General features: G+C 41.8%; 1 protein-coding gene across 1 annotated transcript in view; it reads left to right on the top strand.

Moving 5' to 3' along the window:
* Positions 1-17,775, top strand: part of FBN2 (fibrillin 2) — a 290,847-nt gene that overhangs the window by 248,257 nt on the left and 24,815 nt on the right. Inside the window, exons 49-53 of the mRNA XM_040344842.1 lie at positions 6,895-7,020; positions 7,343-7,495; positions 7,952-8,017; positions 9,977-10,102; positions 15,196-15,315. Of these exons, the coding sequence (XP_040200776.1) occupies positions 6,895-7,020; positions 7,343-7,495; positions 7,952-8,017; positions 9,977-10,102; positions 15,196-15,315 (591 nt within the window). The remainder of the gene's footprint in view (positions 1-6,894; positions 7,021-7,342; positions 7,496-7,951; positions 8,018-9,976; positions 10,103-15,195; positions 15,316-17,775) is intronic.

Raw genomic sequence — 17,775 nt, 5'->3', positions numbered from 1 at the left:
AACAGTTTTCTCAATGAAAAGCATACACACGACCATTTTCCTTGGCAAAAAAGCTCTCCCACCAAGTTTCTTGATGGATTCTGTCGAGTTTCTCGGTCGTGTATATGAGGCCTAAGTGTGAGGAGGGAACTTATAAGTAAAAGTGAAACTCAAGCAGAATATTAAGTCTCCTCTCTGCTAAACCAGGGTGTGCTGTGTGGTAGAGCTGTATAAATACAAAAATACAAATCTTTAAGCAGGTAAAACTGTCATAAAAAATATATCTAACCACTTGACCTCCGGCACTGAGTTACTTTAACTGACAATTGCGTGGTCATGCAACGCTGTACACAACTTAAATTTATATTTATTTATTTTCTCCCAACAAATAAAGCTTTCTTTTGTTGGTATTTGATCACTGCCGTTTTTTGGGGGGGTTTTGTGCTATTAATAAAAAAAGACCAAAAAGTTTTAAAAAAAACTATATTTTTTCTTTCTGCCATAGAACATAGTAAAAAGAAATAGTACAAAATCTAATGTCTTCATTAATTTAAGCCAATATGTATTCTGCTACATATTTTTTATTAAAAACAAATCCCAATAAGTGTATATTGATGATAGCATCTACAAACTATGGGATATACTTTATACTGGAATTTTTTTTTTTTTTTATATTAGTAATGGTGGCAATCAGCGACTTAAGCCCCATACACACTATCAGTTTTCCTGCAGGTTTCTCTCTTCAGGTTTACCAAAACCATGTAGTGCAAGGGCCTGCCTGATTGCATACAAATTGACACTCTTGAGGTTTGACCTCATATTAGATGGTTTTGGTAAACCTGAAGAGAAAACCTGCAGGAAAACTGATAGCGTGTATGGGGCTTTATAGTAGGACTGCGATAGTATGGCAGACAATCTGACATTAAGGCCTGGTTCACACCTATGCATTTTTTTAGCGCATTTTCAGTTTTGCAGAAATACACTACAGTCCATTTAACATGGTTTCATATGGATGTAGTTCACATTCGTGGAATTTTCTGAAAAGGGCCAAGGACTTTTTTCTGGTTTTTGGTTCCTTAAAGTGGATGTAAACCCGAAATGTTGTATTTATTTTTTTGATGACAATGTAGAGATTAACTAGTCAGACCAGTCCAACTTGCTTTAGCATGTGTTTTTGTGAATGTTTTTGAATTACTTGGTATCAGGTAACTGGTAGACTTACTGTCCCTTTAACCACTGAAGGACTGCCTAACGCCGATATACATCGGCAGAATGGTACGGCTGGGCACATAGACGTATATATACGTCCTCTTTAAGAGCCCAGCCGTGGGTTTCAAGCGCGCCGCCGGCAGCGTGATCGCAACTCGGTCCGAAGCTCCGTGACCGCTCCCGCGGGACCCGCGGACCCGATCGCCGCTGGTGTCCCACGATCCGGTCACAGGAGCTGAAGAACGGGGAGAGGTGAGTGTAAACAAACCTTCCCCGCTCTTCTCTGTGGCAGTGTTACCGATTGTCTGTTCCCTGTTATAGAGAACAATGGTCAGTGACGTCACACCTACAGCCACGCCCCCCTACAGTAATACTTAACCCCTTAGCACCCCCTAGTGGTTAAACCCTTCACTGTCATTTTCACAGTAATCAGTGCATTTTTATAGCATTTTATAGCATTTTTATAGCACTTTTCGCTGTGAAAATGACAATGGTCCCAAAAATGTGTCAAAAGTGTCCGATGTGTCCGCCATAATGTCGCAGTCACGAAAAGAATCGCTGATCGCCGCCATTACTAGTAAAAAAAATAATTACCGTATTTATCGGGGTATATCGCGCTCCCACGTATATCGCGCACCCCTAAAATTGCCCCGAATTCCTGTGGAGTTTTAATGTCTTGCGGGGCGTCCATCGGCGGCCTCGTCGGGTCCAGCGTCCGTCAGCGGCTTCGGGTGTCCTCTTCGTCGGGTCGGGCGTCCTTCTGCGGCGTCCTCGCGTCCTCCCCGCTCGTTTCCCTCGCCAAGTTTGAATACTGCGCCGACATATACAGAGCGCAGTACACTCGTGTATCATCGGGCAGGCTCGGCTACTCTCGCACTGACGTCCTGTACGTCCAGGACGTCAGCGCGAGAGGCGCCGAGACTGCCCGAAGATACACGAGTGTACTGCGCTCGGTATATGCCGGCGCAGTATTCAAACTCGGTGCGGGTATCGGCGTTTACCTCGCACCCACGATTTTGCCCTGATTTTCAGGGCAAAATAGTGCGCGGTATACGCCGATAAATACGGTAATAAAAATGCCATAAAACTATTACCTATTTTGTAAACGCTATAAATTTTGCGCAAACCAATCGATAAACGCTCATTGCGATTTTTTTTACCAAAAATAGGTAGAAAAATACGTATCGGCCTAAACTGAGGACATTTTTTTTTTTTATATCTTTTTTGGGTATATTTATTAAAGCAATTTTTGTTTATAGCGCAAAAAATAAAAACCACAGAGGTGATCAAATACCAACAAAAGAAAGCTCTTTTTGTGGGAAAAAAAAGGACGCCAATTTTGTTTGGGAGCAACGTCGCACTGCGATTGTCAGTTAAAGCGACGCAGTGCCGAATCGCAAAAGGGGGCAAGTTCCTTAACCTGCATAATGGTCCGGGTCTTAAGTGGTTAAAAAGGAGCTAGAGGTCTATGAGCATCCGTTGACTGTATCTGTTTTACTTCCCCATTCACAAGGCAATAAACATGTCTTTCACCACAGCACATTCTGGATAATGTTCACAGACAAATTAGGCAAAACATTAAAGATATTACATTACACATCAAGACTTACATCAGATACACAGCCCCAGAAATTAACATCTTTTACTAATAGAAAAAGACATTTTAACATTGTTGTAGATAATTGCTTCTGCACATGTGAGAATGCAGACAGCCTCCTTAATGTCACTGTCTACTGACCTGTATAGCTTGGCAGGCCCCATGTTACACTGCCAATAGCTCAGTCTGTGTGCTTGAGAATTGTGAAGATTTTTTTTTTCTTGGAAAAAGACTGCATCCAATATTGAGAGAGCACATAATCCACAGCTCTTACTCTATATTAAATAATCATAATCCAGTGCTAGGGTCCAAAAAAATCCCTGTGATATTTGCAGACAGACCAACTATTCTTCACTGCTGTGCTCATATACTGTATATAACACACAAGAGCTGCCGACCTTTATAGAACATATGAGGTTAGTATAAGCTTATGTCAAATAACTCTAGGAATAAGGATCAACCAGGACAGTCTTGCACCCTCAAAAGATGAGACCACTGGCTCAGCAAGCTTACAGGTCCACCCCGTTGGATTTAATTTGTCCTGACAATTCAGTCCAGCGTGATCCAAAATCTTTGGTGATCATTTTGAGTCATGCTGGGATGAATTTTAAATTACCCATTCAAAGAGGAACTACAGTCTGCTCACATAATTTGTAATAAAAACATCTTTGCCATTCTGAAGCTTCCCCCCAACCACTTTACATATTATTTTATATACACTGTGATTCTTTACTTGCCAAATATGCTGCAGAAATCTCCCTCCACTGAGTCTGGCTGCAGCCATTTTAACTGTGGGCAGCTCAAGCTGCTGCCTGTGTACACACAGAGGCGCACCTCCAGCTCTGCATCCCTGCAGCTCTTATTGGCCCTCTTATGACTCAGCCCCCCTCCCTTCCTGCCAGAATCTCAAGAGAGAGAGAGAGAGCTGTGCATGATGCCATAAGCCCAGGCTTTTTACCATACAAGAAACAGGAAGTAGGCTGTATAAGGTATTTACTGGCAGAAATAATATGTTTTACTATCCAAAGTTAAAACAAAAAGGGCAGAAGATTTACTAGATGTAAATTTGAAAAAAAATGACTGAAGGTCCGCTTTAATAAAGGCACCCTTCAGACCTTTGTGGTTCGTTGAAATGTGGACTGCATAAACGTAATTTGAAATAGGCTGCCATCACACCTTAGTAGCCAAAATAATGGAGATGATGGCAAATGACACACCCCCTGGCATGCCCCTTGTGATGTGGCCCATTAAGCATTAATAGTCAAAAAATGATTGGCTAAACCCAAAAGTGCTTTTTCAATTACGGTTTCCTTTATGCAGGCATTTTAAAACAATAATGTGATCAAAAAAAGGTCTGTGTGAAAGGGTTAGTGTAGTGTGGTACTTTTGATAGTCGGATATTGTATTTATTATTAAGGAATAAATATCTATCCAAAATGAGGGACAACCGTGAATGAAAGAGGGGCAGAGGGATTTGATTCCCAAAGAGGGACAGTCCTTTCAAATGAGGGACAGTAAGAAGCTATGCATATTGTTGCATGACTGTTATTCTGATGCACTGGTCTTAGTGGAGTAACCCTGTACAGGTAAGAAATGTCAAAGAAAAGTCAGATGTCTTTATCTGTCTGCTTGTTCCATATCAGTATATCAAAGTCTTGAAGCAAGATGTTAGTATGGTAACCAGGCAACTAGAGCTTTCTCACATGACACGTTTCTTTGCTCCATATACAGGGAGCACTATGTTCTAGAGCAGTGTTTTTCAACTCCAGTCCTCAAGGCACACCAACAGGTCATGTTTTCAGGATTTCCCTCTGATGAAATGGCTGTGCTAATTACTAAGGCAGTGAAACTGATTAAATTCCCTGTGCAAAATAATGGAAAGCCTGAAAACATGACCTGTTGGTGTGCCTTGAGGACTGGAGTTGAAAAACACTGTTCTAGAGCAGTGATTCATGCTTTACTTTCCAGCTGTCACCCTTACTTCTTTATGTGTCACCCTCTTTTATCATTTCAAGCGGGGCTATGCTGGAGGTTAACTATCTTTGGTAATGAGAAATGTAACTATTTATTGGAAGGGCTGCTCATTTGCAACACATTGGGGGTTATTTACTAATGGCAAATCCACTTTGCACTAAAAAGTGCAAACTACACGTGCAAAGTGCGTGTACTTGGAGGTGCAGTCGCTGTAGATCCAAGGGGGACATGCAAGGAAAATAAAAAACAGCATTTTATTTTGCACATGTTCGGATAATAAAATCAGTAGAGCTTCCCGTCATTTCAGATCTACCTCTCAGATTTACAGCGACTGCACTTCCAAGTGCACTTTCAGTGCAATTTCAAGTGCACTTTGAACTTGTAGTGCAAAGTGGATTTGCCTTTCGTAAATAACCCTCACTGTGCTGCTAATAAAATGATGGGCAACAAGGAACTACATTTCTTAGCAGCAATGAGATTTATTTGCCAGTGTAATCCCAGCTGAAATCACCTGTGCAAAGAAGGTTATCCTGAAAAAAAGAAGACACGTACCTTGCAAAACGGATTGCTGAAAGTCATACAAACCATTTCCCTGATGTTCCTTCACTTCCGTACAGGCTCCTCTCAAACAAAAATTCCAAAGCGCACCTCTAGGTAGAATGGGAGATTCTCAATACAGTAACCTAAATGAAAATGCTAAAAGCCTAAACATTGCATACAGCATTAGTTATAATATGGTTTATTAAAATGTTTTACCCATTGTTGTATACAATTAGGGCCAGATTCAGAAAGATCAGCGGATCTTTCTGCTGGCGTAACATATGTCATTTACGTTACGCTGCCGCAAGTTTTTCAGGCAAGTGCTTTATTCACAAAGCACTTGCCTGTAAAGTTGCGGCGGCGTAGCGTAAATCACGCGGCGGAATTCAAATTCGGCGGGTAGGGAGCTTGTATCATTTAAATGAAGCGCGTCCCCGCGCCAAACGTAAAATATCCCAGTGTGCATTGCTCCAAATGACGTCGCAAGGACGTCATTGGTTTCGACGTGAACGTAATTGACGTCCAGCCCCATTCACGGACGAGTTACGCAAACAACGTAAAATTTTCAAATTGCGACGCGGGAACGACGGCCATACTTAACATTGGATACGCCACCTAGGGGGCATGTTTATCTTTACGCGGCGTATCTCTTACGGAAACGGCGTATCTTTACTGCGACGGGCAAGCGTACGTTCGTGAATCGGCGTATCTACTAATTTGCATATTCTACGCCAAACTCAATGGAAGCGCCACCTAGCGGCCAGCGTAAATATTGCACCCTAAGATACGATGGCGCAGGCCGTCGTATCTTAGGCAGGTTTAAGTGTATCTCAGTTTGAGAATACACTTAAACATACGACGGGCTTAGATTCCAAGTTACGTCGGCGTATCTACTGATACGCCGGCGTAACTCTTTGTGAATCCGGCCCTTAGTGCTTTTATATGGTTTTGGTTCTTTAGGGAAATTTCTCTTATTGTATCCACATTATATAATAAAATACAAAACCTGCTCTTTACAAACTTTGAAAAAATAATGATTGTTTGGGATAGAAGGGAAGCTTTGAGCATCAAAAGCTCACCAAGACCAATAGATATTTTCTAACATGGCAATTTCCAAACTATCCAATGAAGAGACAGTAACAAAAGACAGTTCATCAAACTGTGGAAGGCACCTAGGGGTTTGAGTAATAATATTACACAGTCAGTCCTCATTACAACAATTAACATAACAATTGTAGTTGTGGAGTACAACAACCAATACTGGAATCTGCAATACTCTACTTTATCTTAGTTATATGAGATGTAATGAAGTATAACAGTAGACAGTGACACCCGTGCCATGTATTCCTCCTATGCATAGGAGACCACCAGATAGGTTTGCATGGAGCTATGGACCATCAGCATTGGACTTCTAGATGTCTGTACTGTGTGGGTTTTAACACTAAAATCATTTTGACCAAAGGACTTTAAAAGTTGATTCAGCATGCTACTAACGCAAAAGATTCTAATAAAGAACTGAGATTTAGATTTTGGTTGAAGGAATGATATCTGTCCACCTGAGTATCTTTTAATTCTACTATGTGATTACTTTATAGATATTGATGAATGCACAGAAGAACCCAATATCTGTCTTTTTGGCACCTGTGCAAACACCCCAGGAAGCTTTCAATGCATCTGTCCACCAGGATTTGTTTTATCAGATAACAGGAGAAGATGTTATGGTATGTGGAAAAATTTGGATGTTTATTAAAAATCAATTACACACTCAAAATCTGATTATATTTAATTCAGAAGGTAAGAATATTTCATAGCATACATAGTAATCTAAGCTATGTAGATGTCTTACATATATAGGAATAAAAAAAAAAAAAAAAAAAAAAAGTAATAAACAGGAAAAAGAAAAAGAAAATCAAGCAAAACATGCATAAAAAAAAAAACTAAAAAAGTAATGCTGGTAAAAAATAAAACTATGTCACTTTGACACCAGATATTGATTGTCTAGAACTCTAAAACTCTAAACATAAGTATTATACTTTTTCACAGATACTCGTCAAAGCTTCTGTTTCACCAAATTTGAGAATGGAAAATGTTCAGTACCCAAAGCATATAACAGCACCAAAGCATCCTGCTGCTGTAGCAAAATGCCTGGAGAGGGCTGGGGAGATCCTTGCGAACTGTGCCCCAAGGAAGGAGAAGGTAAGTGTATACAGGCTGCTAATATACTTATTTTATTACTTTCCCTACATAAAGACAAAGACAAAATAGTTTTGACCTGCGTTTGCTCTTTGATGGCTTGAGGCTGCAAATGCCAGCTAAAAACACTTTTAGTCTGGCCAAGGGCAAGATTGTTACATTGAATGCTATGGAAAAATGATTGGGAAGGAAGACGAAGAGAAATCAGACAGCTGCCCTTTCAACAAGCTCTTCCTGCCTTTTCCTAAGCGTTGCCAAACCTCTGTTCTCAGATCTGGTTTGGCTGCAACTCTGTTATATTTTGTCTTGTCTACCATGTCTGTGATTTTTGCCATTTCTTTCATTTCTACAGCTTTAATGATGTACCATACAGGGAATGATCACAGCCAGAAAATAACTTCATAGCAAAATCTTTATTATTTTTTATTTTCATTATATATTTATTTTTTTTCATTTCAGTGGCTTTCCTAGATGTATGTCCATTTGGGCATGGTACTATCCCTGGTATTGGTGACACCAGAGAAGGTAAATATTTGTTGGAAAATAAATAGGGATAATTTAAACCTGAGAATTGCAACTGCTAATGAAATTTCTCATATTTGCTCTCCTGATTACCAAACCCACCTTAGGGCCAGATTTATGAACATCCGCGGCGGCGTAACGTATCGTCTTTACGTTACACCGCCGCAAGTTTTCCTCGTAAGTGCTTGATTCACAAAGCACTTGAGTGTAAACTTGCGGCGGAGTAACATAAAGACGTCCGGCGCAAGCCCGCCTAATTCAAATGGGGCGGGGACCATTTAAATTAGGCGCGTTCTCGTGCCGAACGTTCTGCGCATGCTCCGTTTGGAAATTTTCCGCCGTGCTTTGCGCAAAATTATGGTGCCCCGACGTGTTTTTTGAACGGCGACGTGCGTAACGTATTCCAGGACGTCATAGGAAAAAAAAATTTAAATTCGACGCGGGAACGACGGCCATACTTTAACATGGCTAAAGTTAAAGCCATGAAAAAGCAGGCTTAACTTTGCGATGGGAAAAAACGACTTGCGACGACGTAACGCACGCGAGTACCTTCGTGGATCGCCGTAAAAGCTAATTTGCATACCCGACGCTGGAAAACGACGCAAACTCCGCCCAGCGGCAGCCGAAGTATTGCAGCCTAAGATCCGAAGGCGTACGAAGCCGTAAGCCTGTCGGATCTTAGCCAAATGCTGTCGTATCTTGTTTGTGAATCACAAATTAAGATACGACGCGGCAAATTTGAAAATACGCCGGAGTATCAGTAGATACTCCGGCGTATTTCTTCTGTGAATCTGGCCCTTAGTTTTTAGTTTTAGAAACATTTAAAATTTATAGTAAAGACATTTTTTTGGTTTTTGGATACAGTAGGGAGGGGTTAAACCCCCCCTCGCTAGGTTAAAAAAATAATCTCTCTGTTTGTCCTTGTTGCAATTGTTGTTTAAAGCGGAGGTTCACCCTAAAAAACAACTTTCTACCATGCCATCCAGCATACTAGCGTCAGCTACAGTATGCCTTTATTTTATTTTTTTGCGCTGTACTCACAGTTTAATCCCGCGGGAGTCTGAAACTTAACTAATGGATTAAACTGTGAGTACAGCGAAAAAAATAAAAATAAAGGTATACTGTAGCTGACGCTAGTATGCTGGATGGCATGGTAGACAAAAAAACATTTTTTTTTTTAGGGTGAACCCCCGCTTTAAGAAGAAATTGATGGGAAGGCCAACATTGAGTTATTAGCAGAGCAAGGAGTAAAGGAAAGTCCTTGAATTGTGACATATGTTCCTATGAAAACTCTCTAAAATAGGAAGTGTGTTTATATTAGAGAAAATATCCCCTCTTTTCTTGTATGTATGTAAAAATTGCATGTTATTGTTGACTTCTACACTTTCTAGTTATTGAACATCAGGTTATATATGCCCTACTTTAGATCCTGGAACATAATAAATTATATAAAGCATTTTAGTAAATATTACAATCTACACAAATCTACACATTTCTGGTAACAAATTGGTACTTCATAATGTTTATAATGTTTCCCAACCATTTTCAGCTCGAGGAACCCTTGCAAAAATAGTATTGGTGGGCAGTGTGAAAAATGCTGCCTACATTGGTGGCTATTGGGGAGAAAGTACCCCTCAGTAAACGCCCCCCTTAACAGATCTTTGGGTTCATGCAAATGGCTCTGTGTGGCATTGAGCCTATGCCTATGAAAGCACCAACAAATAGGAGGTCAATCAGGCACAGTTCAAGGACCCAAAGCAACCTCTGAAGAAACCCTAGGTTTCCACAGAACCCTGGTTGGGAATGGCTGGTTTATATAATAGCAATTGGTAGGTGCAGTAGTTGTATATATCACTATTAGTAACTGAAACACATAGGTAAAAAAACATATTTACATATTAGTGTCATATTATTTATCTTGGCTGTAGTTTTACTAATGATTTGCATTTTTGTCTTTTTTAGATGTCAATGAATGCCTAGAAAATCCAGGAATATGTGCAAATGGTCATTGTATAAATACAGATGGGTCTTTTCGATGTGAGTGTCCAATGGGTTATAATCTGGACTACTCCGGGGTCACCTGTGTAGGTAAGTAAATTGTGTTGATAAAGTGCCCACAAAATGCAACCTCATCAGTGCCCATCAACGGAGGCTCACTGTGCCCGTCAAATGCAGCCTTACTGTGCCCATAAAATGCAGCTTCACCAGTGCCCATCAAATGCAGCCTCACCAGTGTCCACCAAATGCAGCCTACCCATGCCCATCAAATGCTGCCTTATCAGTGCCCACAAAATGCAGCCTTATTAGTGCCCACCAAATGTAGCTTATCAGTGCCCATCAATTATAGCCTCATTGTGCCCATCAATGCAGCCTTATTGTGCCCATCAAATGCAGCCTCACTGTGCCCATCAATGCAGCCTCATTGTGCCCATTAAATGCAGACTTTTAGCCTGTGCTCATAAATGCAGCCCCTCAGTCTGTGTCTATCAATGCTGAGCCCCTCAGTCTCTGTCCTCATCAATGCAGCTCCTAACTCTGTGCCCATCAATGCAGCCCCTCAGTCTGTGCCCATCAATCCTGAGCCCCTCAGTCTGTGCCCATCAATGCTGACTCTAAGGCCTTCAGTCTGTGTCCATCAAACCTGAGCACCTGAGTCTGTGCCCATCAATGCTGACTCTGAACCCCTCAGTCTGTGCCCATCAATCCTAAGCCCCTCAGTCTGTGCCCATTAATGCTAATGCTGAGCCCCTCAGTCTGTGCACATCAATGCTGACTCTAAGCCCCTTTGTCTGTGTGCTGACTCTAAGCCCCTTTGTCTGTGCCCAATTCAGACTCACAAGTGCCTGGTTTACACAGTGGGTATCTCCAGCTGTGTCATGGAGCTTGCGTTTGAATTCTTTGGAGGTGCTGTAACTTCCATCTATCACAGGAAGAGCCGGTGTAGGTGGCGGGACTCTGTTACAGTGCCGCCAAAGAGGAGGAGGAGGGAGGGCACTCAGGGAGGACTCTGCAGTCTGCAGTTTGATCGGCCGCAGACACTGCAAGGACCGCTCACTGTGCTCAAATCAATGGCTGTGCGAGCCATCCTGCCATTACTTTGACAGGCTGTCACTAAAACTGGCCCACTGAGCCATCGGCCCACCAGGAATATCCAATGGCCAGTACATGCCTGCCTCCGACCCAGTCTCAAGTCTGGTTTTCTTCTAAGATTGTCCTGTATTTGGCTCCATCCATCATCCCATCAACTCTGACCAGCTTCTCTGTCCCTGCTAAAGAAAAGCATCCCCACAACATGATTCTGCCACCAACACGTGTTCACGGTGGGGATGGTGTATTCAGGGTGATGTGCAGTGTTAGTTTTCTGCCACACACAACGTTTTGCTTTTAGGCCAACAAGTTCAATTTTGGTCTCATCTGACCAGAGCACCTTCTTCCAGATATGTGCTGTGTCCCCCACATGGCTTCTCGCAAACTGCAAATGGCTTTCTTTCAACAATGGATTTCTATTTGCCACTTTTCCATAAAGGCAGATTTGTGGAGTGCACAACCAATAGTTGTCCTTCGGACTGATTCTCCTACCTGAGCTGTGGATCTCTGCAGCTCCGTCAGAGTTATCATGGGCCACTTGACTGCTTCTCTGATGAATGCTCTCATTGCCCGGCCTGTCAGTTTAGGTGGACGGCCATGTCTTGGTAGGTTTGCAGTTGTGCCATACTCTTTGCATTTTCGAATGATGGATTCAACAGTGCTCCGTGAGATGTTCAAAGCTTGGAATATTTTTTTATAACCTAACCCTGCTTTAAACTTTTCCACAACTCTATCCCTGACCTTTCTGGTGTGTTCCTTGGCCTTCATGATGCTGTTTGTTCACTAAGGTTCTCTAACACACCTCTGAAGGCTTCAAAGAACGGTTGTATTTATACTGAGATTAAATTACACACAAGTAGACTCTATTAACGAATTAGGTGACTTCAGAAGTATGAATACTTTTTCAAGACACTGTAAATGCAAGCATTGACTTCCTGTTAAAATTAAGATTGGCCCTTCCACTTCCCAACACAAATATCTTCAAATTGGTCAGTTGTCATCTTCCTGGTGACCAAAGCCATTGTCAAACTTGATGCTCATTAATGCTTATGTGCATGAGTGTGTGCAGCTATGATCTTAAGTGTTGAACTTTGGGGTGCAATATACATACATGCAGATCTTCGGACATGGCCATGGTACAACTTTCCTGATATTCCATGCTTGCCACCATAATAAAATACTAAAAGAGAGGCTGAAGAGGTGTCTTATGCCTTGTACACACGATCGGAATTTCCGATGGAAAAATTCAAACTGACTTTTTCCATCGAATATTCCGATCATGTGTAGCCCCATCTGAGTTTTTTCATCGGAAATTCCGATGAATTGCATCAGAGTTTAGATATAGAACATGTTCTATTTTTCTCCGATGGAATTCTGTCAGGATTCCGATGAGATTTGGCCGGGCAAAAGCCTGATTGTGTGTACGCGGCATTAGACTTAATCTTTACAAGAAGAGTTACTTATGATTATCGCTGCCTAGATCTGCCAATCATTTAGGCATAAGGTTTTTTTTGGGGGGGGGGGGTTTAACAAGAAAAGGCATAAAGGGCCAGATCCTCAAAAGGGATATGCCGGCGTATCTACTGATACGCCGTCGTATCCCTGTTTCTATCTATGGAACTGATGCACAGAATCAGTTTCACATAGATAGGGAGAAGATCCGACATGTGTAAGGGACTTACACTGTCGGATTTTAGGATGCAGTACCGCAGCCGCCGCTGGGGGCATTTCTCGTCGAAATGCCGCTTCGGGTATGCAAATTAGCACTTACGGAGATCCACGAAGCTTTTACGCTTCGTTTTTTCTCCGTAAGTATTAGTTTGCCGTCGCAATATTAGGGCTGCTTTTACAAGGCCTAAACTGTTTAGGCCTTGTAAAAGTAGACCCTTCTATCCCGCGTCGCCGTCTTTTTTTTTCAAATTTTTTTTTCCCCGCTGCAACTCGTATTTTTTTTTTTATACCCGTCGCGATTCTCAAAACCCGGCGCAACGTAAAACCGCGCAAAGCACGTCGGGAAAATGACGTCGTGAGCATGCGCAGTACGGCCGGCGCGGGAGCGCGCCTAATTTAAATGGGACTAGCCCCATTAAATTAGGAACGCCTTGCGCCGGCCGGATTTAAGTTACACAGCCGAAAATTTCTAGGTAAGTGCTTTGTGGATCAGGCACTTAGGTAGAAATTTTCCGGCGGTGTAACTTAAATCCGAATATTTAAGTTACACCGGCTGGCTGTGGATCTGGCCCAAAGTTTTTACTGAAAAGTAATTTCCACTTACTCATTTTATAATAGCGGCTCCGTTTAAATTGCTAAGGTTTGTGACAGGTTTGCTTTAAAACTTTTTAAAAACAATTATTTTCAGTTAAATGTCAAAACTTAAATGTGTAAATAACTAAAATAGGCTATCATTTATCACTATTCCATTTATTTCAAAATAATTATCAATTATAACAAGGATTTTAAAAGCTACCACGTTCAAAATTTTGGAAAATGGTATGTTCAGAAAGTTTACTGGTAAGTCTCTTTTAGATGAAAAAACATCTTACCCTGTGTTGCATAGTTCCCCTACTGAAAGTTCCAAAAGTCATGTACTTTTAGGATCCTGGTCCATGGGCGTCCGCTCCATAGGGCAAGGGAGGGTGCTTGCCCCCCCCTAGAAACCAGTGCCATGATCCTCGGGGAGAAAAACAGCAGGCAGGAAGCAAGGCAGCGGCACGGCGAATACAATTAGACCTGCTCTCTCACTTCTAGCTCCAGCTGACAGAGAGGGGGAGGGGGGCGATCGGGGGAGATATACAGTAGAGCCAGCCCGCAGCTCTCCTCTCCCTGTCACAGCTCCGCTGCCGAGTTCTCTGGTAAATAGAGCAGCTGCGCTGTGACAGGGAGAGGAAAGCCGCGGGCTGGCTGTACTGTATATCTCCCCCTATCGCCCCCCCTCCCTTTCTCTGTCAGCTGGAGCTAGAAGAGAGAGAGAGCGGCTCTAATTGGATTCGCCGTGCCGCCGCCTTGCTTCTTGCTTTCCTCGCCATGATTGGCCACAGCAGAGGGCCAGTCAGAAGATTCTGGGGACTGGGGGCATCATGGGAAATGTAGTCCCTTAAGAGTGGCGGCCCCAGCGTGTCCACAGACACCATGCTAAAGCCCAGAGCATGCAAGCACTCTGCTGGGGGGGGGGGGTTACAAGAGGAGAAAAGAGAATACTGTGCTCATGCTGGGGGAAGCCAGAGAGAGAGCCACGCTGTACCCGCACCAACCAGAGAGCCGCGCTGTACCCGCACCAATGACTAAGTCCCTCCCCTTCATGACATTGTCAAAAAGGGACTGAGCATGGATGACCTTAAAATGATGCCCCCCCCCCCCTGAAAAAAGTTCAGCGGATGCCCATGTCCTGGTCATTTATCAAATTTTGTAAATATTATCCTGTCGTTTTCTATATAGTGCACATCTAGATATATAATGCATTGTGTAAAACTAGAGGACTTTGTAAATATATGTGAACAAACAACATCACATCAAATTACTCAGGCTTTCACACTGGGGAGGCATGAGAGGCAATTTTCAGGCGGATTACAGGTGCTATTTTTAGCACTAAAATGCCTGAAAACTGCCTCAGTGTGAAAGAGGTCTTAGTGCAATGGCCTATCTGTAGTGATACAAATTGAAATAAAACTGTTTAGGCATGTCCTATATTTGCATAGTTTTGGTAAATCTATATGAGGTTGTAAAGATATTGTATGATCAGATTGTATGTCCAAATTTAAAGTGATGTTTGCCTGCCTGATGGGAGTTTTTATTCTGCAGTGTGATATTATTATTATACCGTATTTATATACAACAGTTTACATTACGCTTTACAACACAAAGGCAGACAGTAGAGTTACAATACAATTGAATACAGTAGTAATCAGAGGGCCCTGCTCGTTAGAGCTTACAATCTAAGAGGGAGGGTGTTAAGTCTGCATTGACGAGTTACTATTTTGGCTTCTAAAATTGTTTTCATAACCATTGGCCTTCCTTCTTATTAAGGGTCCAGAAAATCCATTCTTGCTGTTTGGCAATGTTATATTTAGTTAACTGGAGTATTTCTCATATTTCAGATACTGATGAATGCTCTATTGGTAATCCATGTGGCAATGGAACATGCACTAATGTCATTGGTACATTTGAATGCTCCTGTGATGAAGGCTTTGAGCCTGGACCAATGATGAATTGTGAAGGTAAGTCCTTGCTTTCCTGACCTTCCTTTTGACTGAACTATCATATAATGTGTGTAACTATCTTATGTGCAGATCCATACCTACAGTATATTTTTTTGTTACAAGATTTATAAATGCAGTGAACCAGTGAAATGCACTGTAAAAAAAAATCTGCTAGTATATGGCTGAAACTAAAGAACACATGATAATCTTTAACCACTTGCCAACCGCCTATCGCAGATTTGACTCTATTGCACAAAACGATGTACATGTACGTCATTTCCTGCAATAGCCACTGGGAGGGGTGTGCCCCACCAGAGGCACAAATGCACACTGATTGGACACAGGGGATGCAAATCAGTGGGTCCGGCGGCACACGGTGTTCGATGGCCACCCGGGATGGTTCCCAGGAGAGGCAGAACAGCGATCTACTTATAAAAAAAATGTAGATTGCTGTTCTGACAGGAAAGAAGGTGGAGATCTTGTGAACACAAATCTCTGCTTTCACCTAGTCAGAGAACTCCCCCACAGGTATAAAGCACCCAGTAGGGACACATTTAACCCTTTGATTTCCCCTGATAATAACACCTTCCCTGGCAGTGTCATTAGTACAATAACAGTGCATATTTTTAGCACTGATCCCTGTACTAGTGTCACTGGTCCCCAAAAAAGTGTCAAAAGTGTCAGTTAGGTGTCCAATTTTATCTGCTGCAATGTCGCAGTCCTGCTAAAAATTGCTGATCACCACCATTACTAGTAAAAAAATAAAAACTCCATAAAAATATCCCATCATTTGTAGACGCTATAACTTTTGCGCAAACCAATTAATATACGCTTTATAAAAATATATATATCTTGCGAGCTACTCTAGAGCAACCTGAGGCAATCAGTGTCAGGTATGAAAAAAGAACATCAATTTTATTTGGGTACAGTGTTACACAGCCGCACAATTGTCAGTTAAAGTAACACAGTGCTGTATCACAAACAAATGGCCTGGTCATTAAGGGGGTAAGGGCTAAACTGGTTGATGATAGTTTCATCCTATACAAAAATTACCAAGTACATAAAAAATAATTGTTCAGCACACTGTTGCATTTCAGTGCCAGGGTCCTGAGTTTATTTTCCACTGATAGTATATGGACTTTGTATGATTTCCCATTGTGTGCCTGAATGTATGTTAGACAGATTTCCCCCCGTTATGTTTACCCTCACTAGGACAAAGAAAATGGGTGAATCTACCCAGTGTAGACACAAACCGCAATACAATCTACAGAAAGTAGAAGGGAGGGGACACTAAATCTTTCACAGCAGTGCAGATTTAAAGTCAGGTCTTAAGCAATGTAGAAAAAATTATTACCCTTAACCACTTAAGACCCAGATCATTTTGCAGGTTAAGGACCTTAGCCCCTTTTTGCAATTCGGCACTGTGTCGCTTTAACTGACAATTGCGCGGTTGTGCGACGTGGCTCCCAAACAAAATTGGCGTCCTTTTTTTCCAAAAATAGAGCTTTCTTTTGGTGGTATTTTAACCTCTTCGGTTTTTATTTTTTGCGCTATAAACAAAAATAGAGTGATAATTTTGAAAAAAAATCAATATTTTTTACTTTTGCTATAATAAATATCCCCCAAAAATATAAAAAAACTTTTTTTTTCCTAATTTTAGGCCGATACATATTCTTCTACCTATTTTTGGTAAAAAAAATCGCAATAATCGTTTATCGATTGGTTTGCGCAAAATGTATAGCGTTTACAAAATAGGGGATAGTTGTATTGCATTTTTATTAATAATTTTTTTTATTATTACTAATGGCGGCGATATCCTATATCTATCCTATATCAGGGAACAGACGATCAATGACACTGCCACAACGAAGAACAGGGAAGGTGGGTTTACACACACCTCTCCCCATTCTTCAGCTCCAGTGAACGATCGCGGGACACCAGCGGTGATCGGGTCCGTGGATCCCACGGGTGTGGTCACCGAGCTTCGGACCGGGTCGCGAGAGTGGCGGAGGCGCGCTCGCGACCCCACATTCTGCCGACGTATATCGGCGTGAAGGGGTCCTTAAGTGGTTAAATCAGAAGTAAACCAATCCATAAAACTGTTTCATTTCTGGCACGTGCCGGAAATGCAACACTACCATTGGCTGTGCTCCCAACCAAACTGTAAAAACCATCCAATGGCTGGTGACATAACTGATCACATGTGCAGCATCATTGCAGTTGTAGATTAAACAGAGGCAAAGATGGCAGCTTCCTTAGCTGAAAACGATAGGGGGGTTTACTTACACTTTAAGCTGGTCATACTATAGTTGAATAAAAATTTGAATGTGAATTCTGAGGAAAAGTCTTAGAAAAATTCTCAGAACATTAAAATGTAGTTCAATAGATTTTGTTTGCCTTTAACATTTGATTTGAAATTAACATTTTTCCATCCTGCTCCTTCAAAAATTCTCTTCACTACAGTCAAAAATTAAAGCT

The sequence above is a fragment of the Rana temporaria genome, chromosome 1, assembly GCF_905171775.1.
Source record: "Rana temporaria chromosome 1, aRanTem1.1, whole genome shotgun sequence".
Taxonomy (NCBI): Eukaryota; Metazoa; Chordata; class Amphibia; order Anura; family Ranidae; genus Rana; species Rana temporaria.
Note: the sequence above shows the minus strand (reverse complement) of the source record. Positions and strands in the feature narration are given on the sequence as shown.